This window comes from Orbicella franksi, chromosome 10, assembly GCF_964199315.1.
Source record: "Orbicella franksi chromosome 10, jaOrbFran1.1, whole genome shotgun sequence".
Lineage (NCBI taxonomy): Eukaryota > Metazoa > Cnidaria > Anthozoa > Scleractinia > Merulinidae > Orbicella > Orbicella franksi.
This window is the reverse complement of record NC_138154.1, coordinates 3,261,781-3,287,072: the sequence shown is the minus strand read 5'-3', so window position 1 is coordinate 3,287,072 and position 25,292 is coordinate 3,261,781. Positions and strand designations below refer to the sequence as shown.

Here is a 25,292-nt window from a genome sequence, read left to right as displayed (position 1 = left end):
ATGAAATTTTTCTTGAGAAATCACTGACCTCGTGGAACCTCTCATCATCTGTCAAAAAGTGCCCAAAAGATGGTAAATGATTGGCTAATCACCCCAGTTTATTACTATGACAACAAAATAAAAACATGACCTCAGGGGGAGACGGTACAGGGCCTAGACTCCACACGCTTTTTTACGGCCAGTTACGGCTGGCACAGGAAATTGAGGGTAGGTTTTTGCGTGGCCGGTTACAGCCAGCACAGGAGTCAATGGGTTAAACAGTCGCAATATGAATAACCATCCAAACCTCTACGGACAACAATTCTCCACCCTGCAAATAAATTGCACTTATAAATTAGGTTCAAAATGTTTTATTTTTATCACTGAAACGAGCAGTAATTTCGGGAAATGAAGTGTGTTGAAATCAAAGAGAGAAATTCCATGGATCAGCTTACCTTGGTTATATTTCAGCTATCAGTACTTTTTTGTTTGGACAATAATCCCTTGATAAGGAAAGTGCTTTGTCCAGTGTAGCTGCCAATTCAAAGGGGGATCATTTCCTAAGCTTCGGGAATTTGACCACTATGCTCAGAACACCATGTGGTTACAATAAGGAAGAATTTCAATGGCAATGCCATTAGAAAAATGTAACTAGGCAGATGGCAAGACACAATTTCAAACTTTCAAATAGCGCCATATTTTGCATCGTTGGTTAGCTCCCGCCATCAGCTAGCATAGCGCAACACATTGTGCATGCAGTCGTTTAGTCTGCTCCATTGTTTTGCTTCGTATGCACGCTGTTGTTTAGTTAACCTCATTGTCTCATGGTTTGTTCGTAATTAGCTTGGTGCCTTTGTTACCGCTGTTGCCTGCTTCATTTGTATTCTATTTGCTTCTAGTCTTCAGTTAGTAAACATGTTCTCTCTTGCTCAGACTTTCGGCTCAACTCATTGGCCTGGTGGCAACGCAATGTTTCCAACCCGTACAAAAATTAACAATGTGAAGAGAGCCAAAATCGGGCCTTAATTTTTCGACCAAAATCAGGCCGCAATGAACCAAAATTTGGCCTTAAAAATTACAACCTAAAATGAACCAAAACTAACCTCAATAAAACCTAAATTCTTGAGCCTGATTGTCAGCATAACTGTAGCCAAAAATGGAACATAAAACCTGTGAAGCTAAACAAGGCCTAAAATTGGACCTAAATTATGCTGTAAATATGGCTGAATGGTAGCACGAGATACCAAGCATGACGAATCGGATATCGGGTTTACTTGCCGTTGATACTTGCAACATAAAACGAGTTACCCGTATACAATGATCCGTCTAGAGATAAACCGCTTCACCCGGGCTTCACCTCGCTGTAAAATAGTATAATATTACAGCAAACGTGTTCATTAATGATATATTTTATTTCAGGTTCATTCAAAAATAAACATGACAAATCACAAACCCCCAAGGTATGTGTAAACATTTAAAATTACAAACGAAACCTGTGACGTGGCATAATAACTCTAAACTGAAATCTTCAGTTTGAAGATAAAGTTATAAAATAAAGTTATTGGTGAAACAAATCTATGCAAATTGATACAAAAAAAAAGGGAAAGACGTACCTTTTTGACCTTCATTTAGATAACGCAATGGTTCTCCGCTATGTGACGTGCCGTGTTCTGGCTGGCCAGTGAGGGTCAATGATTGTAATATTTTGGCACTAATTTTCACGAATCAGTCGTTTAGTATACCGTCAGTTGCATGTAACCATGAACACGCCATGATGACATGATCTAAGTGGGTTTCAACCGTTCAAACTTCAAAGTTTGAAGGTGTTTCAGACCACGTTTTGTACAAGGGAGTCCACAAGCGATCATGAAATTGAACTGGCGATAAATAAATTTAATTCCGCACCAAAACTCTTTGAACTGTCTTTTACAACTGGTGCAGAGTAAACCTTCAAAAGGGTTTTGCTTGATCACTAAGCCCTCTGAATAAAACACCATTAAAATAAAAATTAAAAAAACTTTTATGTCCAGTCGTCTATGTTCAGCGAGCAGCAAACGCGTGGCTTAGTCTGGCTAGTCCGTAAACCGGTCTGTCAACTGTTCAGTTTCATTTGGTTGACAAACACAGAAATTAAACCACGACATGTCTTTAAAAAAATGACTGTCCTGCATAGAAAAGTTTAATTCTTTTCACCAAATTTGTGTCAGCTTAGGTGCAACGGGCGGTAAAGCTTTACTTAAAATATTATTTACTAAAACTTAAAATGCTAATGTTTACTAATGTAGCGAATCTCTTATTGACCGATGTTTTGGTAATTCATTCGTTGTCGTAACTAGTTGTTTGAATTTGCCATTTTATATAGCTTTTATGACTTTAGGATAGTTCTGTTTTCAGCTTTGTATGGGTGTAGGTCACCTGCTGAGTGAACGCTTGATTTATGTCCCTTTCACTTGGTTTCTCTTTGCCATTCTGCTCGCAGAAGGCTGTGACATAATCTGCAAGGCAACAAATTAAAAGGTTAGCTAACTCAGTTACTGAAACTGAAGGAAATGACATGAGAGACAAAAGGATTGCAATGACTAACAGCCATAAAAGAGAAAACGGTAGCGCAATTCCCTACCTTAACATGCATTAATCTTCTGTTGATTCAAGGGCAGCTTACCTTCGTTGTTAGGCTTCCCTCCTTTGCCAATTCCTTGGCCACACGAATTACCAAGTTCTTTCGTAGAGAACACTAAAGGAATTAGCTTTTTAAGAAGGTGCAGTACTCCCTTTATATGGCCGCTTTGGATTATGCTGCGAAGAGAGCTGCGGTTCACAAAAACATCACTCTTATTGAGAGTCTTACAGCATCATTGGGGGCCTTTAAAAAAAACATGAATGATCAGTTAAACTTAAAATTGCACAATTTACACTTCCCTTGGTAACTTTTATACTCTTGAACAAATTTATGGTAGTATGCAACGTAGTTGTAAACTGTGTGCCACTCGATCTGTCGCTTCGCATTCAAAAAATTTGTTAGATCTGGAAAAAAGAGAGTGCTGTGATCTGAAGCTGGGTTACTAGCTTTTAAGCAGTACAGTAACCACTGCTCTAAGCTCTGAGCTGCTAAAATAAAATCAACCTCGTGTTATCATAAACCATCTACCTGCCATTCCCTACCTGGCTAGATCGTGGTTCCAGGTTTCACGCTTAAAAATTATTGCTCGAAATTGGGCCAACTTTCAGTTTGGCCGCGCATGACCTGGGGTGAAGTTTTACTAAATCCAAGATGGCGGATAGCTCTGAACCCACCGAGGAGGAACTAATATTTTCAATAAAAGAAGCCCTTAAGCATAGCAAGTCAGCATTTGAGCAAAGAATTTCGAATGGGCATAAATCGAGGGATCTAGATGTCACATTCAACCAGCTAAACAAGATTGCTGAATTAGCTGTGAAAGGAAACTTTGGAGCAATTCGAGAGCGACCTACATATAAACTTGGTGAACTGTATCCAATGCTACAGCGTTGTATGATTCGGGCGAAATGTGCCATTGATCGCCAGCTATCACCAAGGATGAGTAAAGTGCACCTGTGGATGGTCGTTTTTGATCTCCCTATGGCACAAGAGGTTTTTAACATTTTACATAAGGACATTCTTGGTCTAACAAGGTATGGTTTAGAGGTAGAAGAGAAGCCAGGCTCTGTAACAATTACTTTTTCCAGTCTGAGAAGACTATGTCATTTGTTTGACAAATTTATGGACTCTGGTGGATTTATCAAGCAGCTTGGCGAAGGAAAGGGACAAGCCAAACTCATTGTAAGCCAAGAAAAAAAGGAGTGATGATCTACAATGCAAAAGCAGAGTGTTTGCAAGCAAAATTTTACTTTGGCTATTGGAATTCATTTGGTATCAGCCAACACCAAATACAGAAATTCACCAGTTTATTTTGGCAATTGAAATTGCTTAACTGTTGCATTAAATGGTCTGAGCTACACAGAGAAAAGACACCAGTAAAACAAGGAAATAGTAAAACAATATCAAATAGTAGTATTCAATCTGGATGTTTTAATGCTTCAACATGATCATAAGCTTAAATAAGGCAAACCACTACTATAAGCACTGAAACTGATAAACTTATAATGGTTATGAGCAATATGTAGACAGAGAAAACTTCTGATATATTATGACATAAAGTTACAATTGATAATTAAAGCTATATTCAAGATAAAATTTGCTTAGAGTGAGGAGCATTGTTTCTAGATCTCTGTACACACCAGCAACTCTCTGTTCTTGGGGTAAAGTGGCACACAAGGTGTCTCTAACAGAAATTAGTTCCCCAATGTCAATTTGTGAAATATTTTGCATTAGGTCTTTGTAAGAAAGAGGTCTTGGAATTGGTATTCCAAAACCAAATGTTATTCTCTGTTTTGATGGAGTACCTGTTTTAGTGCTCTTCCCTGTGTGCCTCATGACAAGTGCAGACCTACCTTGCATATATTTTACCTTTCCAATGACCCCTCCAGCATAGAGCAACGATAATGACCGAATAAAATTTCCATTGCTTTTCTCATATTCTTGTGCCTCCTTCTTTATTTCCATCAGAGTGGCTTCTTTCATTTTTTTAGATGAGGAGACATACTCGGCCACATCACTTACTTTGCTATACTTAAGGACAGTAGAGACCATACCCTCTAAAGCAGGAGCCCTGTCCTCTATACTGCCTCCATTGATCTCTGTTGCAGCAGTTAAGGTTTCCAATTGCCTCTGCTGGGCACTTCATCGAGGCAAGTTCAGTTTACCATCATTAGAAAGTTCAGAGGGATTCTTCTTGTGTACAGTGGAGGTGTTTTTTGAAATTACAAATGCACTTGAACGTGGTTGAACTGGTGTTATCTCGAGCTGATTAATGCATTCTTGCACTTTCTCACTCTTTTCTTGAAGACGCTTATTTCTCTTTTTTAAAGCCGACAGCTTCTTACTTTTCGATAAATATTGATCCTCGACAGGAATCGAACCCATGACCTCCCGAACACCGGGCAGGCGCTCTATCCACTGAGCTACGAGAACTCATGGAGAGCAAGGTCATTTAACTGAGTTGATAGCGTTGATCCTAGCAGTATGCAGGACACCTATCATATGTGAACTCAGTTAAATGACCTTGCTCTCCATGAGTTCTCATAGCTCAGTGGATAGAGCGCCCGCCCAGTGTTCGGGAGGTCATGGGTTTGATTCCTGTTGGGGACTCAGAATTTTTCTTTGTCCCATGCTCGTGTCATGTTGCTTAATTTACCTTCACATTTCATTACCGAGCTTAAAATTCACCATCTTTATTAACTTATCACTACTCACGATGAATTCGATAGCGTTGATCCTAGCAGTATGCAGGACACCTATCATATATGAACTCAGTTGAATGACCTTGCTCTCCATGAGTTCTCGTAGCTCAGTGGCTCTCTCCTCCGCAGAGGTTCCCAATGGGGCTTTCGTTGTAAAAATCCGCTGGGCAAGGTGGGTGCAGGTGCAAAAGAATGGGATCCACTGAGCGGGGAACCTCTGCCAGAAGCTTGTCGTTTTCTGGTACATCCTTGTTGTTTTCTGGTACATTGATCAATTTCTCAGCCCTCGCGGACTTTGCGAGCTTGAAACTTGGCAAAAATCAGCGCTAGGTATGCTACTACAATTAGCAATCGTTATTTTCTAGACAACGTTACATATTTTCGCAAAAAACAGCAAAAATATTGTTCTCCGAAGCCCCCCCTGGAACCTGGCTGAAACTATGGGGAGTAGTGACAAGTACGTTGTTTTTTGAAGGTCAAATGTCAAAATGGCGGAAGCAAGAGAGGAAGCGCTTGACATTTCCTTCCAAGAGATGTCTCTTGAAGGTAAATATTCCTCTTCTATGTCTTCTTTTTGTCTTTTATCCCTACTAGCTGCATTTCGTTTATTAAATTTCGGCTTTCAGTTCACTAACTTTACAAAGCCATAGCTTCGTTACAAACAAATCTGTCTCTCGGAAGTAACAATTAAGCATATAAAAAGTTACAAACAAACGATTTAAACTTTGAAAACTGTTCCGTCTACTAGTTTTTCAAAAAATCGGTATCGCAATCCATTTCAATCTTATTTAATTTTTTTCTACATCCGGCTGTATCTCCTTTTGTATATATATGCTGTGTTATTGAAATGCTCTATTTTAAGTGCTTTATGTGCTTTTGGTGGCCATTTTGCCATGTGTAAATCCTTTAAACGAAAACCTCACAACCTCCTTTGGTTTTTTAGATGACCCACAGAAAAGACAGTTAACACCATCGAAGGTTGAGCCCACCAGTAAACGGTCTGAACAGAATTTAAGTGGACGATTTTACAAGGACAGGAAAGAAACGTTTTCTTCTGTTCTCCAAGAAAGGTTTGTGGAAAGTCCAGGGAAACAAGCCACACAAGAATCCATTCTCAGTGCTTTACAGTTAAACAAAGAAGAGAAAGGGCTGGCCACACGTGCTGTTACAAAAACATTCCCCTCTTCCAAATTAAATAAAAGAAAAGGGGTTTATACTAACATCAGAAAAGCAGTTTCTTTTAACTGTGAAGATAAATCAGGAACAGTTACTGTGGATAGTGAAATAGCTAATGTACAAGCCCTTATTGCTGAGTCAAGCAAAAGAGGAAATGATCTTCTGGAGGATATTATTGCCAAGGTAACTGCTGGAGAGACTAATGCCTTGCAAGCACTTTTGTTGGCTTACAAAACGGAAACTGAATTGTTAACTGCTAAATCAGAATTACTTGACAAGATCTATGAGCGTGAAATTCAATTTTTAATGAGAACTGATCAGTCATCCACACTTTCTCAGTCAGAAAAAACAAAACTTACAGAGGAGGTAGACTTGTTATCAAAGACATTAAGTTTTGGATTGAGAAGTGGTGAGGAAGTCTTTATCAATGAGGAGATTTTTACAGATCTTGTAAACAATGTTGCAGAGAAGTTTCCCTTTCTCTTTGACATTGTTAAGACTCTCTTTCCAAGTGACGACAGGAGAAAGGAGAAAGGAGCAGTTCACTCTCTAAGCCTATTAATGAGCCTGAGAAACAATCAGTGCCAAAATGATGTAACATTAGTTTTTACAATTCTTCTGGTTGCTTATGGAGCTGGTACACGAATGGTCAATATGCTGAATAAAGTTGGATTAACTCTTCACTGGGACACTCTTATGTCATTCCTGGACAGGTACAACAGGAAAAAGTTTGACAAACTGCACTCTAATATACCAGCAGAGAAACCCTTGTTTTTGCTATTGGACAATGTGAACATTCACAGGGGATATCAAAGACACCATAGGTTGTTTAAGGTGCCAAAGGTGAACATGTGGAACTTCACTGTTAGAGGATTACTAAACCCAGACATCACTGGCATTGAAGATTTGTTGAGTACACCTGACACTTCACTGCAGAGCCAGGACAGTGTGGTAGGGTGGAATGCTAACAATATACAATTGGAAAACTGTAATGAACATTTTTTAATTTGGCAGAAGTTCAGTAAAAGTTACATTCTCCAGTTGCTTTATGATGGATTGAACAAGATTCCACCACATGAAAAACCCATTTGTGAAATGAATGAAAAACAATGTAACCAGTGGTTGTCAAATGCTGATGGTTGTACCCAACAGAATGTGAAACTGAGCATTCCCAGCATTGAAAACATTTTTGACACAAGTATGTCCACAGTGAAGACTGATGTTCACATATTACCTCTGTCATTAGAAAATAATGCAACCTTTACAGGAACAAGTGTGATTCTAGATCAGTTTGCTGAGGAATTTGGCCTTTGCAATAAAGTGGACAAACTGGAAACATTGCCATTTGACAAAAGGAACAGGAATTTCAGCCTTAAAAAAGCCAGGGAACATGTTGAGTTTTTAATCATGTTGTATGAACACAGAGATGAAATGGCTGACTTATTAAAAACCTTGGAGGCAACAGAAAAAGAGTTTGACAGTTCTCAAGAGTTAACCACAAATGATGATGGTGATGATGAGCTTGCAGGTGATTCTGATGATGAAAATAGAACAACTATTCAGCAAGCTAAGAGTCGCTTTGCAAAGTGTGATCAAGTTTTCACTGAGCTGTATAATAACATTGCAGATAAGGTGTGGGAATCTAAACAAAGTGATTCAGTGGAACGTGTTATTCAAGACTTGAGCAACATTAACCTGCAGGATGTTAGCGACCATCTTGGCCGTACCTTGTTACATATGGCTGTGGAACAAGGAAACTATGACCTTGCTTGTTGTCTTATGCAAGCTGGCTGCAACCCAAATGCAAAAGAAATGTGTGGTGCAACACCTCTTGTAATAGCAGTGATAAAGAAAAACAAACAGGTCTGTGAACTTCTGGTTAATCACAGAGCTTGTGTGAGAGGGCCTTTGTTCACAAATATTCCATGCCCACTTAAAATTGCAGAACAAATGCAACTAGCTGAAATATATGAAGTACTGAACCCACAAATGTCAGATAATGAGGATGATGACATATCAGGTTATGATGACTCCTTTAAGAGAACAGATATTTTGATCAGGGATGGATCTGATGAACCAGTATCACAGGTGGATCGTAACTCGGAAGGATTTGTTACAGGCTTAGTAGGAGATCAAGGCACCTGCAAAACTATCAGGGGAGTGATGGGGAGAGCTTCAGCTTACGAGTGGGCAGGGATAATACCAGGTGATCTGCATACAAAAGGATACCTTTGTGAAGCCTGTTTTAAAGAACAAGGACCTGGTGGATTCCACTACATTGCCAACAAGGTAATGAAGAGACCAAAGCTCATTTCTGATGTTTTCAAGAAGAAAAAGGTTGAGACAGGAAATCAAGATCGAATAAAAGAAGCAGTACAAGACTGTGCTAGGTCATATGGAATAGCTGCTGTAATTGAATTTGCTAAAAGTGACTGTTATCCAGGTCCGAGAGATAGGTCAGCTAGCCTCAGAAAGTCAGGGAACCACAATGATGTGCTATATGATGCATTCATTAAATGGATAGAGCAATCAAGTGAAAGGAATGTTGCTTTCAGGTACTATTCAAGAATGTTCCTGTACTATGGGCCTCTCCTTGAACTGTTTGACATCTCCACATCACATGTTTTAGGCCAAGCAAGAGAGGTTTGCTATATTCTGCAGTTGCCCACTTATGCTCATTTGAATTTCAAGAACTATTTCACAGAAACATTTGCTCATGTTGTCAATTTTCTTGGAAAATGGCCTTTGGCATTCCGCAAATTGCTTCAAAAGAATTGTGCAGTTAACCTTTCTGGAAAGAAAGGGGGAGCCATGGAATTGGATGCATTTGTGGAAGCTGAAATAGTTCAGCCACTCAAGATCTATGTGTCAGGTAAGAGCAGTTCAGTTGTAATGATATGACAGGTGGTCCTGACCAACCAGCACAATAGTGCCCTAATCATATGGGAAAATTGTCTGAGTGATGAAATTAATTCAAATTTGACACTCAGTTGAATACACTTGATACTAAATGACTGGTCCTGAGGGAAAACAGTTAATTTTGTTCAAGGAAAACAAAGTTAACTAATTGATTTCCTAAGGGAGTAAGTGATTTGTTATAATTCATAATTAATACATAAGGATGGCCCTCAACATTTGCAGGCAAAGGTGTACTGTTACCCTCTGACGTCATGGATTTTGTAATGTTGCCCAGACTACAACGTATAGCAGGAAACAGTTTTATTGATACATGTCATGCGAACTTAAGAGCATGTCTTCTTGGGGGAAAATTTCAGCTTTGTAACAATTTTTGTCATGTCAACTTTTGTAAATTTTATATAGCTCACAGTTCTAAAGATAAGTTGTGAATGAATTAAGTAATCATATATATTTGCCAGTTAACAACTGGTTCATGCTTTAGTGAGCACAATGGAGGTATTTGATTGCAAGCCTCTGCTAGCTATGTTATAAATAACTATCGTTATCATCACCAATCAAATACCTTACAAAAATGAATTCATTTGATCAAACTTTATTTTTGTGTAAAGATGGCCAAGCAAGGCACTCTCTCTTTTAATGTTGTGGACACCTATTGAACATGAAATATCAAAAAAAAAAATTCTATCACTTAAAATGTCTAGTCTTTAAGTAGTTGTCAGAACATTGTCATAGTATAGAAATTATTATAAATATGAAAAAAAACCCTCACTTATGTAATATGTCTGTAATTTTCCGTTCTAGGACATACCTCAGTGAAGATGTGTGAAAGGATAATGTCTAGTATTGATCTGTTTAAAGCTGTCAGGAAAGCATATTCCTCCAAACAAGGTTTTGATGAGCACACCACCCAAAGACATTCTGTTCCAAACTCTTTCCTAGACCAGCTTAAAGGCATGTGGTTTTGCTTAAAAAATGGATTCTTCAATGGAGTTCAATCAGATGACCCCCCTGATGTGTATACTCTTGAAGGCAGTGGCAAACCAAGTGGTAAAGTTCAAAAATGTCATTTGGATGTCAATGGGAAGGGCACCAAAAAGGTTGTAGAGAAATTCAAGGATAAGCTGTATGAATCCTTTCCTGACCTACACTTTGACCTTTTGACAAATTAAGTTTGAAATTTGCAGTGTGAAGTTTTACAATTATGAAAGTATTTATCCACTGCTTAAAAGGCTACCAAAGTGTAACATGAAGTACTTAATTGCCAAGTGTCTTTTACAGACAGAAAATGTGCAGTTCAAGAAAATATTCATATACCCACCTCACAGAAGGTCATTACAAATTTGAGGGGATAAAAAACCTTCTGCAGGAGGGGTATGGATGTTTTCTGGAACAACACAATAAATAGAGCCAATTGCAAGTCAGGAAGTCACACAATTTATAATAATCATTTCTTAAGTTTCCCTCAAATTTTTTGAAGGTTAATTCTATCATTTTACATGTAGAAGCTATTCCTAGGTGCTCTAATGATAGTCAGATTGTTGGGAAGGTGCAAATAAAGAAGAATTGTGTACCAGTAGTCAATAACCTTGGACCAAAGAAAACTTAGTTATTTAAAGCTGACAACAGCAAACCCAGCTAATCACTCAGGATGTACTTTTTTGGTCTTTCGAGTATTTGCATGAAATTGTTGTCAACTGTTTGCATGACCCCAGGGGGATCATTAAAACAGTCATGGATAGAAGTTCAGGATTTTTTGTGCTGCATTAACCCTTTAAGGCCCTAGTGTGATCAACTTCAAATTTCTCCTTGCAATATCAATATTAAGTCAATCACCAAAGAGAATTTACCTTCAAACTGAAACAAACATTTCTCATAACTGCAGAAACAGCAAATTAAAAGTGCAGAGATCAAGGAGAATTTGTATGTTGATTATGGGGTTTAAAGGGTTAAGAGCATGTCCACCAGAGGACCAGGCAGAGGTGATACATGCCATCTCACCGATTTCAGTGAAACTTGGCCAGATTGAAGGGCATACCCAATAACTCAAAAAGCAAAAACGGTTTCAAAATTGCAATTTTCCGGGGGGAGTTACACCACCCCCCTACTTTTTTCACATAAATTTCTTTAAATACTACACTAAATGAGGGTAAAAGTAGGGGGCTCTTAAACCTGAGCAATTCATTCAATTCAACTGTGGCTATACATGAGTGTAGATTAGTCCTACGTGAGTTATGTACGGGAGTTTCATGTAATTTGATTGATTACCTGTCAATCAATGTAAGCTAATAACTACCCATGTAAAATGGCATAGCAAAGTATGGTGATTTTGAGGCCAAATATCTCCTGTGGCCAAGTCCCTCCCAAAGAGATATCTATACCACGGTTCAGTTCCATCTTTGGTCTGTACGAATTATCAAAAAAAGTTTTGGGACCTGCCATTTTTTGTTCCCAGATCGAGCTCAAACCCTGCACATCTTGCACAAGATTTTAGTTTAATGACTGACATCGTAAAAGTTCTTGCATAAACCGCACCCGTAGATTAGCCATAACCCCAAGATGGAAGCTCAAATATTGAAAAGCAACGTAAAGACAATAAAGTTTGAAGTTCCAGTGAAGTTCTAATTGGTATAAAAACAAAGACAACCAAGTGCGGTTTCAGAACACTGATATAGCGGCTGTTGCGAGCCTTCAAATGCATTTAAAGGTCTTTAGATAACAAATTTTCACTTGTTATACCTTCTCGTCCTCCTAATTCACTCTTCGTAGACTTGAGATTTTCTCTTGATAACATTATCGCTTTGCCGGAACACTCCATGACATTAAACTTCGTACACCATATCGAAACGATACGAATTAGTGCTTAGTAGCCAAGCTTTGAAATGTGGAGAGGAATCCAGGCATCACAACACACAAGAGGACACCTATTTACTTTAGGGGGATACTACGTACTATCAAGATCTTTGAACGACTACAGCAGGAGAAAAACTTCACACAGACGAGTAGTTGGATAATCCAATGGATAAATGTTGCTGTAAAAATGACAGCAGTCGCAGCTAAACTAGAAGAACTAATAATGATAATTATTTACAATGCTAATAATTTTATCAAAAAGGATCAACAGTGCATTATAATTCTCAAATATTAAATATTTTAACGCTAATTGGGCATATACTCATCTCTTCTGCAGTTAATGAGCTGTGTAACCAAAGGCATGTATTCCTCATCTGCCTCTTCAAAACTCTCCTTTCAAAAATCGACTCGGAAATCTCTTGGAACCGTATCTACGTATAAAATACTTTTGTGTTACCATAACAAACTAATAGATAACTGAGTACACATGTGTAATACCTCACTTGATGGTTCTTCCGGTGGTAACAAGAATCGCACGTGTGCTTGTGGATCAACAATGGTGCTGTCAGCCTTCTCCATGGGTAGGTCTGCTGAACTTTGTTCCTCTCTCTGCTCCTGGGGCGGTGAAGCATTTGCTACGAATTTCATGGCAGCTTGATGTTTCCCACGACAAATTCTAGAAATACCTGTGTTCATAGAATATCACATCATTTATTTGTAAGGCCAGATTTTCTCCGCTTTCTCGAACACCGACTGGTAATCGAGCTTATAATTCTTGAAAACAAATCAAGGTAGGAATTCGCACTTTAGCTGGATTCGAAGATAAAGAGACAAAGCAGTTTACCTGCTCCAATGGGGACAACAACATTCCATTTATTCTTGATTTCCTTCGACATTCGCAGGTTAACACCCCTCTCCCTCTTACCCTTACGATTTCCATGGAGTGGATGCTGACATTTTATCGAGGCCGTAAACTTGACGCCTAACTGATCCCGGTGTTTTGGACAAATTGTGAAGTCACGGCCGCCTTCATCAAACAACCCCACGCGTGCAAGAATTAGTTCTTTCTCAGAAGAGACACTTGTTTGGGATACAGAGATTTGTCGAAGATGAGCACTTATATCTCTAGCAAGAGCTCAGAGGAAGAAGCTCGTTTCCTTGGGATGAAATATCGCAGTGAGAGTCACAGTACGAGGCAAAGGGACAGGAAAGATTAGACAATGTTTTCACAACGTAAAGGTCACGAAGAAAATGACTTTGTTGTGCCAAGGTCCCACTTACAATCGCAGACAAAGTTGTTTACTTTTCAGTGTAGACGTAATTATTTGGCGCACAAAACATCACAGTTCATGTTTCGCTGAAGTTTTTAAACAATAAGTTCAAGAACAATTTCACAAAAATATATTTAATAATAGTTGTTAAGAAATGCTGTTAAAAAGAAAAAGGAAAGGTACTTTGAAATAAACAAGGCGAGGAAGTGTTTTATTTAAACTGAAAATGGACAGTAACTATGAATGTCCGTAATTTTCTGTCTCGGCTTATTGGAGTAATAGTTTTCTGAATTTTTTTCAGGGAATGTTGGGTTAATTTCTTTTTTCCAAGTTCAGGGTCATGAAATTATTCTTGAACTTAGTATTTAAAAACCTCGGTGAAACATGAACTGGGATATTTCGTGACGCCAGATAATTATCTTTGCGCCAAAAAGTAAACAAAGCAAGAAACCTCGGCGCATCAGTGGAAATGTTTACAGTAGGAATAGTAATTTATTTCCCCCTTTCAATCAAATTTTTTGCCCGTCAGAAACGCAAATGTTTTGGGGAAATGCTAACATTTTTTTTCGTTTTATGCTGTGATGTTCTCAAGTCTCTCAGTGAACGTGCAAACGATATAACACACGTGAAAATTATCGCTCGGCTCATACACGTTATGTATGCATAATAACACTGTGCGGTATTGAAAAATAATTTTTTCCTTGGGTAAGTCGGCCTTAATGTATATTTTGCTTTAATTGTTATTTCCAGTGAATTTTAGAGGGGGTCGGTAAGGGGGGTAAGTAGGGGGTCAGTTGACCAGGGGTCAGTGTTTTGTCGTAGCCCCTCTATTACGCGTTGTGAAGCCCAGACTCCTCTCCACATTTCAAAGCTTGGCTACTAAGCACTAATTCGTATCGTTTCGATATGGTGTACGAAGTTTAATGTCATGGAGTGTTCCGGCAAAGCGATAATGTTATCAAGAGAAAATCTCAAGTCTACGAAGAGTGAATTAGGAAGACGAGAAGGTATAACAAGTGAAAATTTGTTATCTAAAGACCTTTAAATGCATTTGAAGGCTCGCAACAGCCGCTGTATCAGTGTTCTGAAACCGCACTTGGTTGTCTTTGTTTTTATACCAATTAGAACTTCACTGGAACTTCAAACTTTATTGTCTTTACGTTGCTTTTCAATATTTGAGCTTCCATCTTGGGGTTATGGCTAATCTACGGGTGCGGTTTATGCAGGAACTTTTACGATGTCAGTCATTAAACTAAAATCTTGTGCAAGATGTGCAGGGTTTGAGCTCGATCTGGGAACAAAAAATGGCAGGTCCCAAAACTTTTTTTGATAATTCGTACAGACCAAAGGTGGAACTGAACCGTGGTATAGATATCTCTTTGGGAGGGACTTGGCCCCAGGAGATACTTGGCCTCAAAATCACCATACTTTGCTATGCCATTTTACATGGGTAGTTATTAGCTTACATTGATTGACAGGTAATCAATCAAATTACATGAAACTCCCATACATAACTCACGTAGGACTAATCTACACTCATGTATAGCCACAATTGAATTGGATGAATTGCTCAGGTTTAAGAGCCCCTACTTTTACCTTCATTTAGTGTAGTATTTAAAGAAATTTATGTGAAAAAAGTAGGGGGGTGGTGTAACTCCCCCCGGAAAATTGCAATTTTGAAACCGTTTTTGCTTTTTGAGTTATTGGGTATGCCCTTCAATCTGGCCAAGTTTCACTGAAATCGGTGAGATGGCATGTATCACCTCTGCCTGGTCCTCTGGTGGACATGCTCTTAAGCTCTTACTGAGGCTAATTATGTTTTAGTTCAGGTCAACATGTCTGATCCTGATAGTATGCCATTTACATCACCAACAGTTAAGAGAATGTTGGAAGATGCTCCATCAATTTTCTCTTTGAGGAAACCTTTAAGAATAAGGCAGTATATGAATTTTACCAACAGCTTTCTTCCATTTCTTCCTGGTAAAAGTTCCTTAGCCTTGCAATAACTGGTAAGTTTATCCAAACCATTAGTTAAGATCTCAGCTGATGCAGATCCCATTAAAACTTGAGAAAGCAAAGTAACAGTCACTTTTCCATGGCCAAGTGGCTGCATTTCTATCAGACAGTGGATGACAATTTTGGCAAGTTCTGTCTTGTCACTTTGTATTTCCTCTGCTACAGGTCCTCTTGTGCACACATCACATGCCTCCTCACAAGGGATTGAATCATCTTCCCCAAAATATGATAGTAGACCCACATGCCTACACACATTAGAGTTATAAAAGAAATAGCTGGATTGATTGAGTTTATTGTACCTTTCATTTCTGTTACCTTCATCTTGAATTTTACTGATGTTATGCAGATGAAAAGACCGGTTTTCAAATTTGAACAAAGCAATGCATGTTGCAGGATTCCTGTCTCTCCCAGCCCTTCCAATTTCCTGGTAATAGTCTTCAAGGCATTCTGGGAATGTTAGGTGAACGACAAATTGTACATCTTCTTTATTGATTCCCATTCCAAAGCACTTTGTTGCACACATAACTTTGGCATTGCCATTGCTCCACAGTTCTTCATGTTTCTTTCTGTCAGTATCACTTAGGGTGCCATGGACATATGTGACACTTATGTTGTGTTTCTTTAGCTCTTGAGCCATGTCCATTGCATCCTGACACCTTGCACAGTAAACAATTCCACAACTATTCTGAAATTTCTCCTGTAGCATTGTGGCCACTTGTTTCTTTGCATTGTCTTTCTTCTCTTGCACTTCAATAAACAGGTTCTCTCTCATAAAAGATGTCTTGATTACAGTACACTGCTGGAGTTTTAAGCTGTCAATAACTACCTGCAAAGTATGGGGTGTTGCTGTTCCAGTAAAAGCTGCCATTGCAGTTCCAAACTTTTTTAGTTCTCCTAGTCTTGTGAAATCTGGTCTGAAGCCAACTCCCCAGGAATCGATGCAATGAGCTTCATCAATGGCAATGAAGGCCAGCCGGCTATTGCCTTTCCAGTTAGATAAGACATTTTGAAGTCTTACATTAAAAATACATACTGGACTAGTAAAAAGCATAACATATTGGGACCTAAACCGAGTAAGACTGTGAACTACAAAATCCATCTCTGTGTCTGTGAGTGAAGAGTTAAAGTAAAAGGCAGACACACCTTTTTCCCTCAGAGCAGCAACCTGCTCTTCCATTAAAAATTTTAGAGGTTCAATAATGACAGTTAGACCTTGCTTAATTATGGAAGCAATAGTAAAAATTAAGCTTTTGCCTCCCCCAGTGGGCATCAATATTACACAGTCTTTGCCCTCAACTATGGCTTGGATGGCCTGTTGTTGTCCCTCACAGAAGGAATCATATCCGAAAACTGTCTTCATGACATGGAGAGGTTCATCTTCTTTAGACACGGCATCTGGAACCCCTTGCATAATTCCAGCATGAACTGGCTGGGTTTCAGGTGCAGGAGTAGGTAGTGGACTTGCCTGAAACTACAATTTAAATAGCAGACAAAAGATTATGTTTGCCACATGAAGCAGTTCTTTTGAAGATGGTGAAGGTATTTTTAGGGGGGGGCATGGCAGTGGCTGATTTCAACAAGAAAATTGGCCAAAAAGAATAGAATATATCTGGGCAAACAGAGGTTAATTTTAATTAATTTGCTGGTCAATGTTCTCCTGTTATCAGTGAATTGTAACACAGGTAATGAGAATTAAAGAAATGATCTCCAATGATGAATATTTACTTATGTCTTGATGTGTATACAAGTTCTCCCCACTAGTACTCATGAAAATGTTTGAGACCAGTAAGGATAATTTGTGAAATGGTGTTTTTTAATTTCTTTAAAAGTACTTAATTTTAAATACTAGTGTTAGGATAGAATTTTACAGCACTCACCCAGAGGAGTCAGAAAATAATCTTGTCTTTATGGGTAAAAATTGTATGTTTTAGGTGCAGTTCTGAAAGTCTCAAAATTCTACTCTGTGTATGTTAATTTAGTTAAAAGTTAAAATGAAAGAATAAAAATTTAAAACATCCAACAACAAACAGAATGCATTGTTTTATTCTATGGTATGTCTTTCATATTTTCATCCACAATTAAATTTGGAGTGGGACAAAGACAATTACCCCATTTATCTTTCTAGCTACCTTTTTATGAAACGTGGCTTCTGCATAGATTTTTTCCTTATTTCGCCACAAGGCAAATGTTGACTGCAACCACTTGTTCTTCACGGCAACTGTTACAGGTTTATTTCCAGCCTCCAGCCAGTTCAATACTCCTTTATGCCAAAGGTAAAGGCCAAACAGCTTTGTTGCCTCTTTCTCGTGTGTTGCCACTAAGGCAAAACATTCATCATTGAATTCAATGGTGAATGATTCATAATGAGCTGAATTCTGGATTGTTATAGAAGACAGGTGATCAGCGAGTTTAATAAATAATTATGCAACGTTAAAGATGAAAATTAACTGCAACTGTATGTATTTAGTTGAAGTTATTTTGACTGTTAAGTATTTTTGGTGTTTGTGCAATATAATAATAAATGGAATAATTTATAAGTTTTCAAGGGGATTTCCAGCAAATAAAGACTATTTACAAGACTGACACATCAACGAATCAACCATTCCAGAGCTTTATTTAAAACAAGAAAACAGGAAATTTAATACATATCTTACATGTGGTATTTTTGTGCTGCTTTTAAAAGAATATTTTGGTACGGATTGTTGTTTATTAACGAAAAGTCTTTCAACTGAAGCTTAAATTTATCGAATTTGATTATACTGCTGAACAGAAAGCTCCTTTTTACAGCAATATTTTTCTTACAGGAAATATATCAGCGATTTGATCGAGTACATTTCAAAATACACATGAAAAGCATTTATTTGGTCAAGGAAAAATATGTGACCTGATTTGGGAAAACATACACTAACGGATATCCGTTTAACGGCCTGAAAAAAACGGTAAACAAACGGATAGAAAACGGCCATCAAAAGCGTTTAAACAGTTGCTCAAACCGTTTAAACGGATGAGCAAAATAATTAAACGATTTCCTCAAATCATAAAACGGTTTCCTAAACCGTTCGAACGGATGCGTAAAAACGTCAACAAAACGTTTAAACGGACAGAGACATAATTAAACAGTTGGTCGCTTCAATCAAACGTTTTCTTGAAACGGTAGAAATGAACAACATTCAAACGTAAAATAATTTCTACACTAAGTGCATATTAATGTCGTGGACATGACAAGATTATTTTGCTCCGTTCATTGCAAATCACCACATGAAAATTGTCTTACCGCGCCGTCTGCTTTATCCTTACAGTTAGCGAGTCCAAGTCAAGATTAGAAGAAATTGATTTCGAGTCAACAGAACAAATGCCATTAAAATATACCTTCCTTCTTTATTTTTGATCGCCTGAGAAATTATGTAATCACATCGCCAGTCCAGCTGAGCCAGTACAGTGATCGAACAAATGGCTGGTTCGAAGGCAAAACTTCGCTTCAATAAAGGATACATCGCTTATAAAAAAGTGGTTTAGATTCCCTCAATGTTTCCGTTTGGTCTGTGTCCAAAGAGAATAAGCCTGCGGAGACCGCGAAGAAGGCGAAGACGGCAATAATTTTCACGTCGCCATGTAACACGCCATATTAGCTGCTGTGTCCATGATCAGCGGTTTCCGTTAATAGTGTGTGCGATGATTGGTCGTTGGTTGCCACGGAAATAAAACAAAATATTCCACCAGAGAGAGCTAGAGGTTATACGTTTTTTCCCGGCAATATTTTATACTCATCTCTTTTAAAACTTTTAACTCCCATACACATCCTTATTATGTTAGTATAGGTTCCCTTTAGTTTTACATGGACACTTAAATCGAGCCTAATACCGACCAGACTGAAAATAAACCCAATTTTCGTATGTTGTTAACAATACAAGCGTAATTTGACCTGATTGAATTGATCGTTTGTCTGTCCGAAACCTTTTCTAAAGAAACTTTTTAGAAACGAACACTTCTACTAAGAGCACGCTTATGTGCGGGCTTTCACATGCATTCTATTTTAAGACTAGGCGCGCGCGCTTCGCTACATTATGAAGTCAACAAAGCGGTGAAATCGGTGCGAACAAAAGTAGCTGAAAGTTTACAAGAGAGCACAATATTAATTTTTTTGTAAACTTTCGTTCGTACCGATTTCACCGCTTTGTTGAATTCATTCATTCGTTCATTCGTTGACTTCAAGCGGAGACTTGTTCAAATAAACAATTGAATTTATTTTACAACTAAATCAATGTTACATGTTTTGTCCTATCTTAAATTTACAAAAAAAAATTCACATCTGAAATTTCGACCCTTATCCTAGTTAGCCTAATTACAGTTAAAAAAGTCGAGCTGATGCATATGTAATAGATCGACACTTGTTATTAATCTTGCCTTTTATACCCCGCCAGATTTTTTCTTTTTCCTCATTTGAGGTAACAGGAAACTGTGTAAATATTAAAGTTTTCAAGGAGTTCAGTCTGCCGCTATCCAGGGACCCTTTCTTATGTGACCCATCTGTGTTGCTGTTTGCAAGCTCTACTTTTGTAAACAAGATTGGAACCAGCTTCAGTGCGCACCTGTAGAGATTCTTTTCTCGGCGCAGTGCCTCCTGGACTCCACGTACCTTTCTAGGTGTTACACAGTTCCGGATGAGTTCCTCGCCAACTCTGCCTGGACTGCTGGGGAGAGGAAGCTGGACTGCTGAGCGGGGGAAGCTGTATGGCTGGACTGCTGGGCGGGGGAAGCTGTACTGCTGGACTGCTCGAAGGTAACTGTACTGCTGGATTGCTGGGAGGCAGCTTCACTGCTGGAGAACGGGAACAAGACTCATCTACATACAGGGTCTCCCTCAGCGCGCTGGTGTCGATGGTGGAAAGGTCACTGGTGTCGAGCGGAGTGAGTGGTATATCATGCAGGATTGGAGCAAAATCATCAGGTTCAGGAATCTAATAAAGAAACAAATATGGAATTATCAGTTGTTTTGTTATAATCAGCCAATTGAGGTTTAGGATTTCAAGGAAAATGCCAATTTCTTTAGATTTTAATCTATTCTATGTCTATACTTTAACTAGTAATTATTTACCAGGTTGTGTATTAATCATATGACATGAAGTACAAAGTATGCGCCTGAGCTGAGGTAAGGGTAATGTGCAACAAAGGCTAAGTATGTATGATCATCGAAACACCTGTATCTTTTTTACAGTAAATCAAATATACATCCCACTCAACTTGAGCGCATTAAATGTTTGTAGCAAATAATTCTTACTCACCAAGTCACTCTGTCTGACCATTTTCTCCTCTAAGGACACCAGACGCTCTTCCATTTTGTCAAAACAAGCCGTCATTTTGTGCTCAATAGCTCGCAACGAGTCTTGAATTCCCACTATCATCTGTAAGACAATAAAAAGGAAACAAATACAAGGTGGTATTAATGTCATATACGAATACTCGTTAAAAAAAAAACTTAAGGATAGGTCGCGTGTTTGATTAGCGAGTATAGTAAGATCAATACATGTAATGGTTCCCAGTAATACCAAAGTTGAAATCATTTAGAGACTACGTAAGATTGTTGTGATATAGTGGACGTAAATACCAGTTATGCAATGATTTGGAGTGGTATACTGTGAAATATCCCACTCATGACTTGATTTTTCTTTGTATACACACGAACCTTTCAAGGAAAAATCAAGTCACGAGTGGGATATTTCACAGTATGCCACTAGAAAACATTGCATAAGTAATTTATCCCATGCCTCTTACATACGCACACAGTTAAAAATAAATCCGAACAGCTTACAAAATGATACAACTTCGAGTGAATATATATTGCTAAGCTTGTGATTGAAGTTTTTAACGTTACCGTATCCGGTTTAAGTTTTTTCCGTCTTCTTTTTGGATTAATTGCCAACAGAATCCAGTATAAATAAGTTATGTCAGCTTTGTTCTGGCTGTAGATCATTGAGAATTTTTGCTTCAGAACCTTTGTATTGAGCGGTGACAAAGCTCTTTCTAACCGAAACTCTCTTCTAATAATTTCTAACAAATTGGTTCAGACAAAAATGTTCGGAAGCTTTGTAAAAATGCTGCGAGAAAAGAGTGACTACGCTAGCGTACTAAACGTTGGCGCAACTACTCTACTCGTTGGCGAAATGAACGCAATTCTGAGATTTAGTCAGCGAAATTAGTGGATTGAAGACAAGGGTACATACCTCGCTCAACTATTCCTGGACTCTCATTTCACTTTCAATTTTATTTAGTTTGCTGTTTAGGCGCTGACATTCCTCCGTGTTTGCCTCCATTTGTCGGCGTACAAGGGTAACGTCCGGTTGTTCAGCCTGCAGCCTAGCCCTTTTTGCTGTCCAATCCGTTTCAGGCTCACTCCCATTCTTTTCGACGACATCTGTGTGTAGCTTTGCCCGTTTAGCTGTGTGATCAGTGTCAGCCCCACTCGTTTTCTTTTCGGCGACATCTGCTTGCTCAGCCAAGTGTACGTTCGCTTGTTTTGCTGTGCGAGCGGCGTCCAACTGTAGTTCCCGCGCGTTCTGTTCGGCTAAGAACTTCTGGTACGGATGGTCTGAAACTGGGGGTGGAACTTTTTCTTGGGCGGAAGACACTTCATCGTTCACTGGCACAGTTGATTTCTTTCCTGCGGAAATGAAAAAATTTATTAGCTAAAAATGAAACTTGTCCTAACTTAGGTCTTCAATGTTATACAAATCGATAAATCTGTGTAGCCAAAAGAAAAAGGCTTTGCTCTCGCTCGATGAAATGAAACTTGTAACTTAGGCCTGTCTTCAATGTTACAATCGGTAAATCTGAATTTGATCAGTTACTTACCTTTCTTTGTCTTTGGTTCCCAATTCTCTGCCACCTCAGCGTCGTACCAACGTGAGCCGAATTTGACTTTCACAAGGTCTCCTACTTTTAACGACATGACATTCGCTTAATCGGATAGGCGGCTCCACAGTTTCAAAAGTGTTTTTCGCTTCCTCGCAAACCTTGTTGTATAACTCTCTCTCACTTTTAACAGTGTCGAGATGTTCTTGTTGAGCGCGGACACATTCTGATTTCTCTCCGTCCGGAAGATTCGCCGATCTTACAAGTTTCGAAGTGTTTTGCTGGCAAGTCACGCACAAGTCAGTCATTGGTTTTGCTACAACCACATTAGGGTGAAATTGTTCCCATAGATCTTTAAACTTAGAATAGCTTACCGCCTGCTTCTCTGAGGCTGTACACGCTGCAACAAAATCGCGCCACACGCTCATCTTCGTTTCGCTTGCAGACAACAGTTTTATGTTGTCGCTCTTATAACCAGGAATCCTCCCAGGAAGCGAGATCGCGTTCTCCTCAACATAGTTTGTAAGGAATAATTTAACATCTTCAACCACAGTTGTAGGGAGTGTGTTGCTTGTTAATCTTTTGCAGTTTCCATGCGTTCTTGGTGAAATGCCATAGTTTTCATAATGTTCCTTTAGTTGGCGAAATCTTGAGTAACTTAATCCATACAGATGAAGAAACATTTCCTTGCAGATGGTTAATGATTGAAACAGGAAATTACAGCGAGGACTTCGATTTCGTTTATCGCCAATGTGATCGATTCTGGTGAACGCTTGAATGTTGGCCAGAATAACCAAGTCTAATTCTGCGCTTGATAATTCAAGGCAGTTGTTCAAGTTTGACATAACACTTTCTTCAGAAAAATAGCCAGAGCAAGGACCACAGTTAGGTCCTCTTGAGCACCCGCATCCTTCTTGCAAAAATCGCTTGACCCTGTTAATCACTTCTTCTTCATTTTCATTTTGCTCGATGTAAGATTCCTCCATGTTTAACTGATAGTGTTTTCAAGAATTATGACTTTGCACTTGGAACACAAGATATGAGAGAGAGAGCTGTTACCGCAGCAACGCGTCATCGATGATCAAATCACGGCTTCTAATTGGTCACTAACCAAACAGAAGTTCGCACGCGTGCCAGCAGATGATCGCAACAAAATTGCGTTATGTCAACAATCAGAGTTTATTCTGCTTTTTAAAGAGTTTCAACACCAAACAAGAGATTGTGGGGAGCTTTTAGAAATGAGATCTTTACTCAATACATCAAGGTAAGCTAAAATAGCTGTGAGGTATTCAATTCAGTGAAGCGAATCACAGTGATTACAAATTCTTGTTGTGCTACAAGTCACGCTGGATGGAATATTCAAATGAGAGCTGATAGTATTGTCTGCGAGCAATAACCATGTGTTTCTGTTGATGTTCAGAACAATGATAAATAAAACTGGAAGCTTTTTTCCTAGAAGCGATTTTCTAGGAAAAAGTGAAATTACAGTATGCAAATTTGAAGTGTGTTTTGCTTCCCGAATTGATTGATAAAATAAATAAACCAGGAATAAAGTGACTGCGATAAGATAGGCATAGAAAGCGAAACCTTCAACTTTGAAAAAGATTCACTCTTTGTTTTAGTCTTACAATTATCTGAAAGGTACATAAAAGACAGCAAAGTAATAATATTAAGTAAACAACAAACGAAATGTTCGAAGTGAAACGAAGTGTTCGAACGATCCAGCGTAATAAATATTATAACTTCTGCCGCTGTTTGTTGACATTGTTTCGTGGCATTTGCAACTGCTGTACGTTGTTTCCTAAACTATGGCTCAATGGTTACGGCAAAAGGAAAGACAGAGGGATTGGTTCTGACAATGTAAACTGGGACGGCTTACTATAAAACGGACCGAGCCGTTCTATAAAACGGACTAAGACTTTCTATAAAACGGAAGAAGTTTCCTGTTAAACGGATAGTTCCATTTAAATGGATTGCCCTCCCGTTTAAACGGATTGTCCTTCCGTTTAAACGGATAATGGTCTTTTAAAAACGTTTTGCCAATTTCATCAAACGGATCAAAAAACGGATTAAACGCTTCTAGAAACCGTTTAAATGCTTTTGGAAACCGTTTTAACGGATACTAAACGGGTAGAAAACGCTTTCAAACCGTTAAACGGATATCTGTTAGGGTACGTTTTCCCAAATCAGGTCACATATAACTAATAAGCTTAAGTTTAGCAGCACTGCAAGGAAATTTCGTACTCGATAATCAATGAATTTAACAACACTTCAAAGAAACCTTACTTGTTCTCTTCTCTTTTGAGACAGAATCAATAAGTTGTTCAGAGTTTCATCTGCCAAACGTTTCCTTGAGATATTCTTTCCTTCTTTAATTTCTTGATCGCCACATGGCGGGTCTCGCGAATGTCGAATTCTGAAGTGATGCTTTAAGCCATCGCTACATAGCAAAATACTTTCAGACAAACAGTCTTTATGAGGACAACAAAGTTTTCCAGCTTTCCACGCATCCAAATACGTTTTTTGTACTTGAACATCGCGTAACCGCAGAACAGGACATTCCAATCTGGCCGCCATTTTGCTGACCAACAAACATGTGCGGCATACCCCGGTGAGGAATACTGATGAAAAGTTACCTCCCCCAGATGGCGGCCATATTGGGCGTGACATCTGGCAGAGGCTCTCGCGGCCACTCTCGCCATTTTATTACGCCTGCACTCACTACGTACAGCGGACTCTCCCCACCTAAAACCTGTCAGAGCCTCTGCGGAGGAGAGAGGCTCAGTGGATAGAGCGCCCGCCCGGTGTTCGGGAGGTCATGGGTTCGATTCCTGTCAGGGACTCAGAATTTTTCTTTGTCCCACGCTCGTGTCATGTTGATTAATTCACCTTCACAGATTTATACATATTTTT

At 38.8% G+C, this 25,292-nt stretch overlaps 3 protein-coding genes across 3 annotated transcripts in view; 1 reads left to right on the top strand and 2 right to left on the bottom strand.

Annotated features, from left to right (window-relative positions):
* The first annotated feature begins 7,744 nt into the window (after positions 1-7,744).
* On the top strand, positions 7,745-10,638 carry LOC145499741 (uncharacterized). The gene is made up of 2 exons (XM_081479263.1): positions 7,745-9,346; positions 10,195-10,638. Exons 1-2 carry the CDS (start codon positions 7,882-7,884, stop codon positions 10,560-10,562), a joined length of 1,833 nt encoding a protein of 610 aa, XP_081335389.1. The 5' UTR covers positions 7,745-7,881; the 3' UTR covers positions 10,563-10,638.
* Positions 10,639-15,339: 4,701 nt separating this feature from the next.
* The window catches only part of LOC145501435 (ATP-dependent DNA helicase RecQ-like), a 10,644-nt gene continuing 691 nt past the window's right edge, over positions 15,340-25,292 (bottom strand). The window contains exons 1-3 of the mRNA XM_081480913.1: positions 24,666-25,292; positions 17,660-17,905; positions 15,340-17,001 (exon numbers count right to left, since the gene is read on the bottom strand). The exon at positions 24,666-25,292 is cut by the window's right edge and continues 691 nt beyond it. Coding sequence (XP_081337039.1) covers positions 15,340-17,001; positions 17,660-17,905; positions 24,666-25,049 — 2,292 coding nt within the window. The 5' untranslated portion in view covers positions 25,050-25,292. The remainder of the gene's footprint in view (positions 17,002-17,659; positions 17,906-24,665) is intronic.
* Positions 20,171-22,199, bottom strand: LOC145500035 (uncharacterized). The gene is made up of 3 exons (XM_081479541.1): positions 21,752-22,199; positions 20,813-20,932; positions 20,171-20,488 (listed from the first exon to the last, which is right to left on the bottom strand). The coding sequence occupies exons 2-3, from the start codon at positions 20,930-20,932 to the stop codon at positions 20,171-20,173; spliced, it is 438 nt and encodes a 145-aa protein (XP_081335667.1). The 5' UTR covers positions 21,752-22,199.

Excerpts from the sequence above, each read along its gene's own strand:
- LOC145499741 (XM_081479263.1), top strand. The coding sequence starts at position 7,882 with ATGTTGTATGAACACAGAGATGAAATGGCTGACTTATTAAAAACCTTG. Across the intron at positions 9,347-10,194 it reads ACTCAAGATCTATGTGTCAG|GACATACCTCAGTGAAGATG; the intron begins GTAAGAGCAGTT and ends TTTCCGTTCTAG.
- LOC145500035 (XM_081479541.1), bottom strand. The coding sequence starts at position 20,932 with ATGATAGTGGGAATTCAAGACTCGTTGCGAGCTATTGAGCACAAAATG. Across the intron at positions 20,489-20,812 it reads TGGTCAGACAGAGTGACTTG|ATTCCTGAACCTGATGATTT; the intron begins GTGAGTAAGAAT and ends TTTCTTTATTAG.